A 16,851-nucleotide genomic window follows, 5' to 3' on the forward strand; every position below is an offset into this window, starting at 1 on the left:
TTAGCAGGGTGGTGTCTTGGAGGACCCATGGCTCTCGACCTTTGCCTCTCCCGAGTCCGTACGGGAGTTGCAGCGATGGGACAAGACTGTAACTACCAATTGGGGAGATAAAGGGGTAAAAAAAATGTAAACGTTGTAATTATTGTGCAGATGTGATGGCTATCAACACGGCCTATTCAATGTACAGTAGTTTGCTATTAAAAAGTATTACTGTCAGATCTGACTGTGCTTATAGTGATGCTTTATTTTGTCATAAGGGAAAAGAAGGGCTTAACTTGTAGAAATAAATACTTTTTCTATTGACCGTGGTCTCTTACCTCTCAACCTCATGGTATCCCTTCTCCCTCTCTCTCGCTCCCTTCTTCTCTCTCTCCCTCTCTGACCCCTGTCGCAGTCAGTAAAGATCTGATGGGAGGCTACCTAACACCGCTCAGTCTGATCAGGTGTTGTCCAGTAAGCGACTTTAGGGCCCTCATCTCTTGCGGTCAGCTAAATGCTATCCTACGCTGGATCTCACCACGTTCCCTGGTCTCCTGCTCGCCGATAGGGTCCCAGATTTGTGACCCGCAGCACTTTTCCAGAGTACAGTCGATTGGCCCTACTGATGCCTACTCATGCTTTACTACGACCCACCTCTGCGCCAGAAGACATCTGGGACTATACTACACTTCCTGTCTGTCTGGCTGTCAACATGCACTAACTGCAGATCAAACACTCCTCTTTAGCTTTGGTTCATATTACTGTCTCATTCTCATCTTGCCCAGGTGTCATTGTCCAGGTTGTAGGTGTGTGTGAGTTTGCATATATGTGTGTGTGTGTGTGTGTGTGTGTGTGTGTGTGTGTGTGAGCGAGCGAGCGAGTTAGACAGTGTGTGTGAGGGGAGGAGAGGGTCACTGCTCTATATCCCACCCTTCCCAGGTCAGATTCCTCCTTGGACAAACTAAGGGGGTAATTATTGATTAATCAGTATACTGTACATTAATGCGTTGGATGGATCGGAGAGGGGAGAATCACCGCAGATCACTGGCAGAGAGCTTTCATATAGCGGGCCAGCCAGGCGGCCATCTTAAGAAAGGCCAGGACAGGAAGAGGTGGAGGGAAGGTGGGAGCTGATGCTGCATTTTGCAACTATCACACTGTTTGTGGTAATATGACATCTTTAACACTGTACACCTACCACCATTATAGGAAATGTGTATACTGCAAATATTACAGTTTAATGAAAGTGGTAAATGCTTCAAAGTGGCTGCGGATCTGACTGAAACAAAACACAGGTATGCTACAGTTTAACACCATCTGCTCACTATACATAATTCAAAACAACATTGTACATAACTAAAAAGACCTAAATGCATATTCCTTTGTAGCTGAGATCAAATGGTTAGCATGAAGATGCTGCATGGATGTTTCACCTGTTAAACTCGGAGGAATTATCATTTACGATTGGCAGTGAGAAATGTGAATGGAGGGTGACCACAAAAATATGTGTGTAAAATAAAGGTAAATAAATACATGCGCAGAACATGATATGGGTCTTCGGGGGGGGGGGACAACAACTATTACCATGCCAATGCTGATGGCTTGATGATAGAACGCACTTAAAATGGAGGAATGGCGATGGATCACTTATATAACTCTCTGAAAGACACAACCACTGGCATGAAGTGAGGACCCTACAGTGCAGTGAACTCAACTATGAGACATTTAGTGGCCTGAAGCCGTGTTATGCAAACACACAGTCATATGTGAGAGCATCGAAGCTTTCCTGTTGTTTTTCACTGTTGTTTATGATATCGCTCACAGTTGCAAGACCAATGGGTATTACCATAACAAAGCTATGAGGCATGGCAGCAGTGCACTCTGTTGCCACTAGAAGAATGGGAATACAGCACGGTGCTATTTCAGGCCCGTGGAGAGGTTGTTATCATACATTACTCTGGGGCTTTCACACACAGAGACATGAACATGCACAGCAACTCAAACACACCAATACGGGAGGCAAGCACTCACACACACTCATGGACACACACGCACACATACAGGTAATTGACAAAATAAAGGAAACACCAACATAAAGTGTCTTAGGGCGTTGGAACACCAGGAGCCAGAACAGCTTCAATGCACCTTAGAATAGATTATACAAGTGTCTGGAACTCTATTGTAGGGATGCGACGCCATTCTTCCACAAGAAATTCCATCATTTGATGTTTAGTTGATGGTGGTGGAAAACACTGTCTCAGGCGCTGCTGCTGAATCTCCCATAAGTGTTCAATTGGGTTGAGATCTGGTGACTGAGACGGCCATGGCATATGGTTTTCACAACAAGCTCACACAGTCTCACATCAGAATTAGATGTTCATCCGTGTATCTCAAACGTCAAATCTCGAAGTGTATGGTTGCTGTATGGTTCCAAGGTTAAGTTTATGCATTAACGCTGAATTCCTAAGGTTAAGCATTAACTATGAATGTGTCAAGTAAGGGTTAAGGTTTGGGATATAATTGAAACCAAAAATATACAAATGGATTGCGACTTCTGGAACCAGGGGGAGATGCTTATGCCCAAGCAAAACGAAAGCCTACTTGAAGGTAAACGTGATCACTGTTGCCCATAGGGATCTGTTTCCACGACATCTCCTGACGTCCCCCAGACATGGATGGGCATCGAACACTGACTTGTATCACGGGTGACCTGCCTGGGTTTACATTGTTTTCATGCTCATCAAACCATTCCGTGACCACTCGTGCCCTGTGGATTGGGGAATTGTCTTCCCATAGCCATGGTAGCCCAAAAAATGTGCCAAAAGACTGACCTGCCCAAAATGTTGATACATAAGCCATGATACATACATTTGATACATAACATAATGTGATGTTAGGTGCTTAATTAGCTCAGGAACCACACCTGTGTGGAAGCACCTGCCTTCAATATACTTTGTATCCTTATCTACTCGTTTCCATTATTTTACCTGTACATACATTAACACACACACACACACACACACACACACACACACACACACACACACACACACACACACTCAAGCAGTCTTCCACACTCACATGTAAATAGAGATCTACAAACACTAACAAAGACACACAAATAATTAATGTCACACAAAGAGCAGATCGTTTTTTTATCACTTTGTAGCAATTTCCACAAGTACTGCATGTGCTACATTTTCACAACAGATCCCCAGAATGTTTTTTTTAATTCGTTTTTTATTTCACCTTTATTTAACCAGATAGGCCAGTTGAGAACAAGTTCTCATTTATAACTGCGACCTGGCCAAGATAATGCAAAGCAGTGCGACACAAACAACAACACAGTTGAGTTACACACGGAATAAACAAACATACAGTCAATAACACAATAGAAATGAATCTATATACAGTGTGTGCAAATGAGGTAAGATTAGGGAGGTAAGGCAATAAATAGGCTGTAGTGGTAATTACAATTTAGCAATTAAACACTGGAGTGATAGATGTGGCAGAAGATGAATGTGCAAGTAGAGATACTGGGGTGCAAAGGAGCAAAAAATAAATAACAATATGGGGATGTGGTAGTTGGATGGGCTATTTACAGATGGGCTATGTACAGGTGCAATGATCTGTGAGCTGCTCTGACAGCTGATGCTTAAAGTTAGTGAGGGAGATATGAGTCTCCAGCTTCAGTGATTTTTGCAATTCGTTCTAGTCATTGGCAGCAGAGAACTGGAAGGAAAGGCGGCCAAAGGAAGAATTGGCTTTGGGGGTGACCAGTGAAATACACCTGCTGGACCACGTGCTACTGGTGGGTCCTGCTATGGTGACCAGTGAGCTGAGATAAGGCAGGGCTTTACCTAGCAAAGACTTATAGATGACCTGGAGCCAGTGGGTTTGGCGACGAATATGAAGCGAGGGCCAGCCAACGAGAGCATACAAGTCGCAGTGGTGGGTAGTATATGGGGCTTTGGTGACAAAACGGATGGCACTGTGATAGACTGCAACCAATTTTCTGAGTAGAGTAAATGACATCGCCGAAGTCAAGGATCAGTAGGATAGTCCGTTTTACGAGGGTATGTTTGGAAGCATGAGTCAAGGAAGCTTTGTTTCAAAATAGGAAGGATTCAATTTTGGATTGGAGATGCTTAATGTGAGTCTGGAAGGAGAGTTTACAGTCTATCCAGACACCTAGGTATTTGTAGTTGTCCGCATATTCTAAGTCAGAACCGTCCAGAGTAGTGATGCTGGATGGGCGGGCAGGTGTGGGCAGCAATAGGTTGAAGAGCATGCAAAGCGGTGTGGTGACAGTGTTTCCTAGCCTCAGTTCAGTGGCCAGCTGTGAGGAGGTGCTCTTATTCTTAGTTTCACAACTCTGAGCACAAATATCAAAACAGATCATGAGAATGTTTCACAACTCTGAGCACAAATATCAAAACAGATCATGAGAATGTTTCACAACTCTAAGCACAAATATCAAAACAGATCATCAGAATGTTTCACAACTCTAAGCACAAATATCAAAACAGATCATCAGAATGTTTCACAACTCTAATCACAAATATCAAAACAGATCATCAGAATGTTTCACAACTCTAATCACAAATATCAAAACAGATCATCAGAATGTTTCACAACTCTAATCACAAATATCAAAACAGATCATCAGAATGTTTCACAACTCTAATCACAAATATCAAAACAGATCATCAGAATGTTTCACAACTCTAATCACAAATATCAAAACAGATCATCAGAATGTTTCACAACTCTGAGCACAAATATCATAATATATCATCAGAATGTTTCACAACTCTAATCACAAATATCAAAACAGATCATCAGAATGTTTCACAACTCTGAGCACAAATATCAAAACAGATCATCAGAATGTTTCACAACTCTGAGCACAAATATCAAAACAGATCATCAGAATGTTTCACAACTCTAAGCACAAATATCAAAACAGATCATCGAAGCACATTTTCAGTTGACTGATTACAACAAACTAATTCACAAAGTCACTTGTTCACTGTACCAAATTACTCCCCACAGGGCACATACGTCAGTCAGTTCAACGTCTTGTTTTGCTTTACATTTGGTTGAGTTGTCAACTAATGTGAATTCAATGTGAAACCAATAAAAATAAATCACCATGTCATTGGATTTAGATGAAGAAAACGAAATACCCTTACGTATCCATGTTTCACATTGATTCAATGTCATCACATACATTCTTGGGTGTGTGTGTGGGGGGAGGGGGGGGGGGGGGAGGGGGGGGGGGGGGGTGAAGTGATGTGGAAACAACGTTGATTCAACCAGTTTTTGCCCAGTGGTTCTTTCCATTTGGGTACATAGTCAATCTGAGCATCTGCTTTTCAAATAGCAATATTCACTTTACTTTTCATATAATTTTGTTGTCATTTGTTAACAATAAAATGAACTATCACTTAATCTAACTGCTCAAAACTGATAACTTCTAAACCAAAATTATATAGTCCCTAGTTAACGGATATAGATAACTGCTGAATGCTGTACATTTATATATTTTTGCCTCATAAATGTATCAATTTGAGTCAATTTATCTTGGAAGGTAAAACCAAATCATACAGTTGAAGTCAGAAGTTTACATACACTTAGGTAGAAGTCATTTAAACTTGTTTTTCAACCACTCCACACATTTCTTGTTAACAAACTATAGTTTTGGCAAGTCAGTTAGGACATCTCCTTTATGCATGACACAAGTCATTTGTCCAACAATTGTTTACAGACCGATTATTTCACTCATAATTCAAATGTTTTTGGCTAAGGTGTACATAAACTTCCAACTTCAACTGTATATTGATGTGGCTGTAATACTACAGCATTATCTATCAACCAGAATGCTTCAATAGGACAAAGTGGAAAGAGTCACTCTATGTGCTACCATTTGGAATTATAGTGTAGTGTAGAATGCACTGATTAAATATCTGGGTTGTATATAACAATATACACAAAACATTAGGAACACCTTCCTAATATTGAGTTGTACCACTTTTGCCCTCAGAACTGCCTCAATTCTTTGGGGAATGGCCTCTGCAAGGTGTTGAAAGCTTTCCACAGGGATGCTGGCCCATGTTGACTCCAATGTGTTCCACAGTTGTGTCAAGTTGGCTGGATGTCCTTTGATTGGTGGACCATTCTTGATACACACGGAAAACTGATGAGCTTCAAAATCCCAGCAGCGCTGCAGTTGTTGATACACTCAAACCGGAGAGCCTTGCACCTACTAGCATACTCGTTCAAAGCCCTTAAATCTTTTGTCTTTCCCATGTCGTCTGAGATCCCCAAAGACTGGAAAGCTGCCGCGGTCATCCCCCTCTTCAAAGGGAGAGACATTCTAGACCCAAACTGCTACAGACCTACAGTGCCTTGCGAAAGTATTCGGCCCCCTTGAACTTTGCGACCTTTTGCCACATTTCAGGCTTCAAACATAAAGATATAAAACTGTATTTTTTTGTGAAGAATCAACAACAAGTGGGACACAATCATGAAGTGGAACGACATTTATTGGATATTTCAAACTTTTTTAACAAATCAAAAACTGAAAAATTGGGTGTGCAAAATTATTAGCCAAGTTAACAAACAGATCACCGACCATTTCGAATCCCACCTTACCTTCTCCACTATGCAATCTGGTTTCAGAGCTGGTCATGGGTGCACCTCAGCCACGCTCAAGGTCCTAAACGATATCATAACCGCCATCGATAAGAGATAATACTGTGCAGCTCTATTCATCAACCTGGCCAAGGCTTTCAACTCTGTCGATCACCACAGTCTTATCAGACTCAACAGCCTTGGTTTCTAAAATGACTGCCTCGCCTGGTTCACCAACTACTTCTCAGACAGAGTGCAGTGTGTCAAATCGGAGGGCCTGTTGTCCGGATCTCTGGCAGTCTCTATGGGGGTGCCACAGGGTTCAATTCTCGGGCCGACTCTTTTCTCTGTATACATCAATGATGTCGCTCTTGCTGCTGGTGATTCTCTGATACACCTCTTTGCAGACGACACCATTCTGTATACAGTGGGGCAAAAAAGTATTTAGTCAGCCACCAATTGTGCAAGTTCTCCCACTTAAAAAGATGAGAGAGGCCTGTAATTTTCCTCATAGTTACACTTCAACTATGACAGACAAAATGAGAAAAAAAATCCTGAAAATCACATTACAAAATAGCCTCCAACACTCTACTCAGCAAATTGTATGCAGTCTATCACAGTGCCATCCGTTGTGTCACCAAAGCCCCATATACTTCCCACCACTGCGACCTGTATGTTCTCGTTGGCTGGCCCTCGCTTCATATTCGTCGGCAAACCCATTGGCTCCAGGTCATCTATAAGTATTTGCTAGGTAAAGCCCTGCCTTATCTCAGCTCACTGGTCACCATAGCAACAGCAACCAGCAGCAGCAGCTCCAGCAGACATATATTTCAATGGTCACCCCCGAAGCCAATTCCTCCTTCGGCCGCCTTTCCTTCCAGTTCTCTGCTGCCAATGACTGGAAAGAACTGCAAAAATCACTGAAGCTGGAGACTCTTATCTCCATCACTAGCTTTAAGCATCAGCTGTCAAAGCAGCTCACAGATCACTCCGCCTGTACACAGCCCATCCAACTACCTCATCCTCAAACTGTTATTTTTAAAATTTTATCTTGCTCCTTTGCACCCCAGTATCTCTACTTGCACACTCATCTTCTGCACATCTATCACGTCAGTGTTTAATTGCTATATTGTAATTATTTTGCCACTATGGCCTATTTATTTCCCTACCTCCCTTATCCTACCTCATTTGCACATACTGTATATATACTTTTTTCTATTGTATTATTGATTGTATTTTTGTTTATTCCATGTGTAACTCTGTGTTGTTGTTTGTGTCGCACTGCTTTGCTTTATCTTGGCCAGGTTGTAGTTGTAAATGAGAACTTGTTCTCAACTAGCCTACCTGGTTAAATAAAGGTGAAATATAAATTGAAATAAAATAAAATTCACCCTCTGAATGGCACACATACAGAATCCATCTACACTGATCGAAGTGGATTTAAAAGGTGACATCAATAAGGGATCATAGCTTTCACCTGGATTCACCTGGTCAGTCTGTGTCATGGAAAGAGCAGGTGTTCCTAATGATTTGTACATTCCGTGTATCCCACTTACTATCTGAATGTCATTGATGCATTGTAAGCTGATGAATTTCAAGCAGAGAGAGACAGGTGATACTGTATCAGTTGACAAGTCACGTAAGAAAATAAAAGAAATACAAGTTTTATCAGTTTAGAGTTTTGTACTTAATGTTTAGAAATGATATCATTTGCGTCTGAAAAATTTGCCAAAGTCATCGAAAGAAAACGTCAAGATGCCAGAGCAAAATACATGTCTGATACTACATACACCAATGGCCATAGGAAATAACAAGGATAACGTAGTGTTTTATAATGTGAACCCTCTCTGGCATGTCCTTAACTGTGTCCATAAAGCAGAATCTCTTCACTATTCAGCAACATCTTGAAAACACCATTATAACGTAGCAGACATTTCAGGCTTTGTAGAAAAGTGGTGATTCTCCAAACAGGGATTATCTGGGGTTACAACAAAATATTTGTGTTCTATGAAATGCATTATGGGTTATATTCTCAATATGGCGGCTGCTATGATCCTTTACGTTCAACTCTTCACTATCCAGAAGCACAGAAGAATTGACAGAAACCAGCCGTTTTCATTAATCACGCGGCTCGTGTGGTCTACATTTTCATGGCCACCCAATGGACATTGAAGAGAACAATATTGTGATCATTGTATTTTTTTTTGCCTGTGGCAAGGTTACATAGATTAGAAAACTGGCAAGGTTACATAGATCACAACACAGGTTAGATTGGTCTCAATCTGAAATGTATTAATCATCTCTGTTGTGGGGGTGGAAAGGTCGAAGGGTCTTTAACATAACTGAATTTTAACCGGAGGTGTCATTACAGTGCACATTACCAACACACACACACACACTTAGACAGAAATAAGTGGCTCTAATTACCTCCCCAAAGGCAGTTCTAAAAGGTGAAGTAAGAATAGTGTATGTGAGCTGTGGGTTTTCTCTTTGTAGTCTACTGCATCATGTGGTCCCTCCAGTATGGACAGAGTGATAACCCACTCCACATGATATACCCACTATCCAACTAGCCACCAACCAGGATGGGAACAGCTGTGTGGATTTGGGGAAGGCTGACTATACACTATATAATCCAGTAGTGTGAGTGGAGACTCCTGCTCACCACTGTTGATTTAGCTCTGTTGTCTCTCTGTGACTAGGGCATACCCACTACAACCAGCGGCATCTGATATGGCGTTCCTTTTCATTCTGACATGGTCTGACCCAAACAGACACATTGGATAGAATCTAATTCTCTAATCATTCATTCCAAAAAATTTACAAATAATTCCAACATGAACATCCCCACATTCCGTTAGTTATGAATAAAGCAAAAAATGTAACCCCCAAAATGTTTACCCCAAAACACTACAGACAGGCTCAGAAGCATATATTGTGTTTACCTGTGACCACCATTCCACCAACCAATCAGTGACTTGGCAGAGAGGAAGGGGAGGAGATGGAGGAGGAGGAGGAAGAAGAGAGCGATGACTCACCCGGTCTCTTTTCGTTTCGACCTTTTCGACCCCCACATAGCCGTACTTTAGAGATAAGGACTAAGATCTGTTTCTGGCACAGAGACTTGTTGCTCTTAGGACAGGGCTTCCTTTTGTTGGCTACAGGTCGGTTTTGTCCGTCGTCCTTGACCGCCCGTTTCTGTCTGATGAGAGAGCTGGCGAGAGCTGCCATCTTCCCCCCCCTCTCACCTTTGGGAGGGGGGTGTCTTCCTACCTAACAACCCCTCTCCTGGTGGGGCTGTCTCTGTCCTCAAGCAGCAGAGAGAGATGGGAAGGTCCAGGGAGAGCCCCAGAGGGGGGAGAGGGGTTCTACGCGGTGTTACAGATATGGGGGTTAGGTTCAGAGCCCCCTGAAAAAGGAAGGAGCTGGAGAAGGTGAAAGTTCAAGTGCAGTCAAACATCCAATGTTGACCCTCCAGTGTGATGATAAATAAATACACCAACACTAAAAAAAAACACCCAAAACAAAGACCAGTAAGGTCACATCATCAGTCAAAATAAAGAAGGGTGATTGAGGTTAGAATGTCTGTTTGATAAAAAAAACATGTAAAGACATCTCCATTTCTTACATTTTTAACCCCACCCATCTTGTCCCTCACGACCAAATTACCAGACAACGAAGTTCAAAATATTGCAAAATCACTAGCCTATCCTATAAGTAAACAGTCCCCCAAAAAGAGACAGAGCTCTTTTCTCTGTCATATAAAAATTACACTTCTTCCAGTGAAGAGTGAAATCATTTTGAAGCTCAAACAGCATAAAAATATACAGGCAGTCACCATGTAGTTTCTGGATGCCCAACTTTGCCTGCCGTGGAAAAGCGTCAGGAATAATGAGCGGAGAAACGGCGCGGTAATCCAGCAGACTTAGATCCAGTGGCAGCATACAGGCGGGACGGTGATGGACTCACAAGAATGAAGCCGGGAACGGAACGGAGGGATGGACAGAGAGAGATTTCTCTTCCGCCTCTTCTGGCATACTCTCTCTCCACACAGCCCTCACCTAACCCCCCCCCCCCCTCCCTCCACCCAAAGCAGCAAGTTAGTGTGTGTGTGTGTGTGTGTGTGTGTGTGTGTGTGTGTGTGTGTGTGTGTGTGCGTGAATTTCAGCAGCCACCATCAGTAGAGGTGACATTCATGAGAGAGAGAGAGAGAGAGAAGGAGAGAGAGGGGGAGAGAGAGAGTGGAAAAGAGAGAGAGAGGGGGAGGGAGAGAGCAGCTGTGATGGGAGAGAATGAGATCGACTGGGAATGAGAAGAAGAGGAGAGAGAAAGAGAGAAGCAGAGAGAGGCTGAGGAGAGAGAAACCATGCAGCCACCTCTCTCCTCAGAGTTAACGCTCTTAGAAGAGATACAATTTCTCTGTCGCGCTGCCTCCCCATCCATCTGACTGTCCGTCAGAGGTGGAGAGCAAGAAAGAGAGAGAACACTTTTGGGTACATCTCTGCATTCTGTGTTTCTGTTTGGTGTGTATGCTCTCTGTCATTCACCATCTTCGTTACACTAGTATGTCATGCTGAGTCTCTCTGGAGACTCTGCTGCATGTCTCCCTCCCTTTTCCCTCCTCTATTTCCTTCTCTCTCCTCAAACTCCTCATATGAAATGGAGGGAAGAAAAAGCAGGTTTGCTTGCAGAGACGGTCATTGAGTGTCTGTCAAGGAAGGCTGCTGGCTTACGCTAACCGTGACAGATACACGACCAGGGACAGATTGAGTTAGACAGCCTCCCCCCTTCCCTCCCACCACAACACCCACCACAGAACACCACCGGCCCTGGCACTCCAAGCCCAGTCTATCGCATACACTCACCCAGTCGCATATGCACACACACACACACACCACACACACATTGACACTCACACTCACACAGAAAAACATAGAGTGCATTCGGAAAGTATTCAGCCATTCTTGACATTTTCCACATTTTGTTAATGTTACAGCCTTACTCTAAAATTGATTGAATTGTTCTTTTCCCAATCTACAGACAATACCCCTTAATAATGATGCAAAAACAGGTTTTTAGAAATGCTTATAAAAAATTTATAAACTGAAATATCACATTTACATAAGTATTCAGACCCTTTACTCAGTACTTTGTTGAAGCACCTTTGGCAGCGATTACAGCCTAGAGTCTTATTGGGTATGATGCTACAAGCTTGGCACACCTGTATTTGGGCAGTTTCTCCCATTCTTCTCTGCAGATCCTGTCAAGCTCTCTCAGGTTGGATGGAGAGCGTTGCTGCACAGCTATTTTCAGGTCTCTCCAGAGATGTTCGATCAGGTTCAAGCCAGGGCTCTGGCTGGGCCACTCAAGGACATTCAGAAACTTGTCTAGGCTGTGTGCTTAGGGTCTTTGTCCTGTTGGAAGGTGAACCTTCGCCCCTGTCTGAGGTACTCAGCTCACTGGAGCAGGTTTTCATCAAGGATCTCTCTGTACTTTGCTCCGTTCATCTTTGCCCTGATCCAGACTAGTCTCCCAGTCCCTGCCACTAAAAACATCCCCACAGCATGATGCTGCCCCCACCATGCTTCACTGTAGGGATGGTGCCAAGTTTCCTCCAGACGTGATGCTTGGAATTCAGGCCAAAGAGTTCAATCTTGGTTTCATCAGACCAGAAAATCTTGTTTCTCATGGTCTGTGAGTCCAACTCCAAGTGGGCTATCATGTGTCTTTTACTGAGGAGTGGCATCCATCTGGCAACTCTACCATAAAGGCCTGATTGGTGGAGTGCTGCAGAGATGGTTGTCCTTCTGGAAGGTTCAACGATCTCCACAGACGTACTCTGGAGCTCTGTCACAGTAACCATCGGGTTCTTGGTCAAGGTCCTTCTCCCCCAATTGCTCAGTTTGGCCGGGTGGCCAGCTCTAGGAAGAGTCTTGGTGGTTCCAGAATTATGAAATCCATTGTGTTCTTGGGGACCTTCAATGCTGCAGACATTTTTTGGTACCCTTCCCCAGATCTGTGCCTCGCCACAATCCTGTCTCGGAACTCTACAGATAATTCCTTCGACCTCATGGCTTGGTTTTTGCTCTGACCTGCACTGTCAACTATGGGACCTTATATAGACAGATGTGTGCCTTTCCAAATCATGTCCTATCAATTCAATTTAGCACAGGTGGACTCCAATCAATTTGTAGAAACATCTCAAGGATGGTCAATGGAAACCGGATGCACTTGAGCTCAATTTCTAGTCTCATAGCAAAGGGTTTGAATACTTTATTTAAAAAAATATATATATATATACATTTGCAACAATTTTAAAAAAAAAATGGTTTTCGCTTTGTCATTATAGGGTCTTGGAGTGTGTAGATTGATAAGACAAATATTTTAATACATTTTAGAATAAGGCTGTAGTCTAAGAAAATGTGGAAAAAGGGAAGGGGTCTGAATACTTTCCAAATGCACTGTATGCTCAGTCCCTGGGTAAACCCTTCCTGGAGAAATTGCTTGGTTGGTCATTAACATTGAACATATAAATGCAGTATTTACAGTTAAGAGGCTCATGACGGGCCGGCTCCCACCTGTCATGTTATCCTATTTGTCATCGTTGTTTACCTTGCGTGGTTAGCAAAACTGTTATTGAGCATGAAATCAGCCACAGTAATTAAATCGTCCCGTCCCTCACACCCCAATAAAGCCTATCAATCACTTCCATTTTATTTGGCACGGAACCTCTTTTACAAGGCAATCACCATGGAAACCAGCAGTGGAAGCAAGTTGAAAATGCAAGGTCGATTTACATTACGCCTCCTCGATTGGGAGCAAGGTCAACACTGATTGACAGGTGACAGTAGACGTCCGGTCTCCGCGGGGAGGAGGAGGGAGACGGAGGAGGAGGGCGGAGGGAGCGGGGGTGGCGTGGGTTAATACAGTTAACATTGACAAGGAAACAGGAAATATGTTTTCCTTCCATCTGATCCTCCCTCTGTCTGTCTGTTTGCATGCACCAATTTATACAGAGCACACACAGACAGACACACGGACAGATGGACACACAGGCAGACACACGGACAGATGGACACACAGGCAGACACACGGACAGACACACGGACAGATGGACACACAGACAGACACACGGACAGATGGACACACAGACAGACACACGGACAGACACACGGACAGATGGACACACAGGCAGAACTCATGCCATAAGACGAGCAGAGTGGAGAGAAGAGACCAGAGTCAATCTCCTAATGGAGAAGACATTACACACATTGCCAAGACTTTTACAACTCCTTCATCTCTCTATATCAAAAGTCTAGTAATAGTGAGTGTTTAGGTGATGTAAGGTTGGGGTCAAGGTTAGCAAATGTTGAGAGCTTTCATTCATTTCTGATTAACATTATCAATGTGATTTAAACAAATATACAATATTTGTTTGTTGTATTCAAAAACACTTGTCCCTTGTGATGTATTGAGGTATACAGGGGAAGAGACGGAGAGAAAGGTGGATGAATATTTGTGTTTTTAGATTACTTTGTGTTTTTAATGTAGTTGCAGGGACTTGTCACTGTCACTGTGGCTCTCATCATAGAGGACGGCTTAAGTGCGACCTTGATCTGCTTTTCCAAAGCTACTGCATTCCACAGAGGACCCCCAGACTTGCCTGACAAATGTGGGCATCCCTTCCCTGAGTTCCCCTTCATTGTGGGGGGGAGGGCACAAACACAGGCGCACGAACACACACACACAAGCACACGCACACACACAGGCACGTCCAAGCAGTTGGCCCAGTTCTGTCTCTCTGTCACCCCCTCTCTTTATCTCTCTCCCTCTACCTCTCTCTCTCTCTCTTTCTATCACTGCTCCACACAGATGACAGGAGGTATCCTTCAGTAATCCCCCCACCATTATGTAACCATGTGGAATACCAGCCTCTCTTTTTGGTTGCAGAGGTGATATTTCTAATGTCCATGACCTCCCGGTCAGCTCCTCATTAGCAATGAGCTGCAGATATCGTTTCCATTCTCTGGTATTTACTCAGACCGCCTGGTAATTATGTTTGAGGCCTGAGTGCCGCTCTGCATTATGTGTGTTTGTGTGTGCGTGCGTGCGTGCGTGTGCGTGTGCGTGCGTGTGCGTGTGCGTGCGCGTGCGTGTGTGTGTGTGTGTGTGTGTGTGTGTGTGCAGGCATGCATGTGTTAAATAGAGGGGTCTGAGTTCGTTAGGCTTGCAGGAGGGCAAGCAGCTGAGGGGATGTGGGGCCATAGTTTGTGTGTGTGTGCATTCATCTGTATGTAACGTTAGTGCCCAGTAACCAGATGTTTAGAATATTAAGTCATGTCCATCAGAGTAATCATCAGGTTGTGGTTATTGAGCTTATAACATCAATGTCACATTTTCAAACAGACCAAATGGCAGTCACTCAGATCCATAAACATTTCCATTACTGTTGTATAAAACATTAGGTAAAGATCCATGTCATATAGCAGGGAATGTTGCATTGGAATTGTCATCTGGTTCAGCTACCCCATTCTGTGAACGTCAGGGGATTTCTATCGAAAGCCATTGAGACAACAATGTTTTGACTTCACACCTGCAATCTAGCACAATCCTCGCTTTAGATGGTCTCCTCAATTTCCTTCCCTCATTTCCCCAGGAAAGAATGTAAAAACAAATATGACAGCTATATTAATATGACTCTTAATCTGATGGATTAGGAGAGGAGTTGGGATAGTATTGGGCACACAAAATCGTGTGATTTCAAAGTTAATCTACCATAGAACAGCTTCTCATCCTCCCAAAACATCTGAGTACATTTTTTACATTTAACTAGGCAAGTCAGTTAAGAACAAATTCTTATTTACAATGACGGCCTAGGAACAGTGGGTTAACTGCCTTGTTCAGGGGCAGAGAGATGTTGACCTCATCAGCTCGGGGATACGATCTAGAAACCTTTCGGTTACTGGCCCAACGCTCCAACCACTAGGCAACCTGCCGCTCCACAAATACAGACAGAGACAGGAACGAAAAGGGGCGCTGAGGACAGAGGCGTGTGTGTGTGTGCGGGTGTGTGTGTGTGGGTGGGTGTGTGTGTGTGTTTATGCATGTGTCGGTTTGTGAGAGTGCGCCCGTGCATTTGTTTGTCTCTTTTAAAGAGAGGAGAGGACAGAAAAGAAGAGGTGGCGAGAAGTAGATGTAACTCAGATATCCCAGGAGTCTCGGGGCCATAAAGATCACAGTAATACATCTGAAAGACGTGCAGAGATAGGGACATACCACTGTACAGCAGAGCGCCTGACTACATTTACTGGCCTGAGTGGAATAGAGTGGAAAGAAAAAGAGGCCATAAACCAGAAAGGTGGAGAGAGGTTTGTGGGCTCTATATTGAATGACGTTATTTCATCTGAATGTAATAACTTTTTTTGTGAATGTGGTTTCCTCTCTGTCAACGACAATTGCGTTAAGGGACATTTCCCTTCTCTACTTCAGTTTGATCCTCCTGGTGTAATGGAGGTGATGGAGGTAATTGGTAATTGGTAACTTAAAGATATTAGCAGCAGGCCATGATGAGATTGGTGCCTATTTGATTTCAGTGTCTCAAAACCTTTACGCACAGCTGCACGTTACATACCAGGTTGGCTGGCCTTCTCTAGTCAATAGTAGGCTCAGTCACTGGTATACTTTTACAAAGCCATTTTGGGTTTACTACCATTTTATTTGGGCTTTTTTATTGTTCAGAAATGTGGTGGGTACTCTCTTCGGACATTATCCTGCTACCTGTTCCAAATGTCCAAACTGGGAAAAAAGGGCTTTTATGTACTCTGCGCAATCTCCCTGGAAAGCCTTACAAAATACTTTTAAACTCGAAGAACTTGTCTCGATTGGTGTTTTTAAATCATGGATGAAGGATTTTGAGGCTGATTCCCTGACCTGTCAATGTTTTTAATTGACAGTTTTATGATTTTTTTAAAACTATTGTGAATTCCATGTTTTTTTACTAGATTAGCTGTAGATTTTAATGTGGTCTGTCTGTAATTGTGTAATGACTTGGTGCTGCCTATCTTGGCCAGGACGTCTCAATGAGCCCTTCCTGGTTAAATAAAGGTTAAAGATATGTTTTTATTAAAAACAATACTCTGGAATTTCTTATCTTCACATTGCTGAAACATCCTCATCCCTCAATAACTTCAAGTGAAGACTGGGGGTCGGACTGATTAACCAAACTACTCAGTAATC

General features: G+C 43.2%; 1 protein-coding gene across 1 annotated transcript in view; it reads right to left on the reverse strand.

Moving 5' to 3' along the window:
• Nucleotides 1–10,609, reverse strand: part of LOC110533935 (fibroblast growth factor 11-like) — a 57,434-nt gene extending 46,825 nt beyond the window's left edge. Inside the window, exon 1 of the mRNA XM_036990358.1 lies at nucleotides 9,654–10,609. Within this exon, the coding sequence (XP_036846253.1) occupies nucleotides 9,654–9,846 (193 nt within the window). The 5' untranslated portion in view covers nucleotides 9,847–10,609. The remainder of the gene's footprint in view (nucleotides 1–9,653) is intronic.
• Nucleotides 10,610–16,851: the final 6,242 nt, after the last annotated feature.

Source organism: Oncorhynchus mykiss, chromosome 10 (genome assembly GCF_013265735.2).
Source record: "Oncorhynchus mykiss isolate Arlee chromosome 10, USDA_OmykA_1.1, whole genome shotgun sequence".
NCBI lineage: Eukaryota > Metazoa > Chordata > Actinopteri > Salmoniformes > Salmonidae > Oncorhynchus > Oncorhynchus mykiss.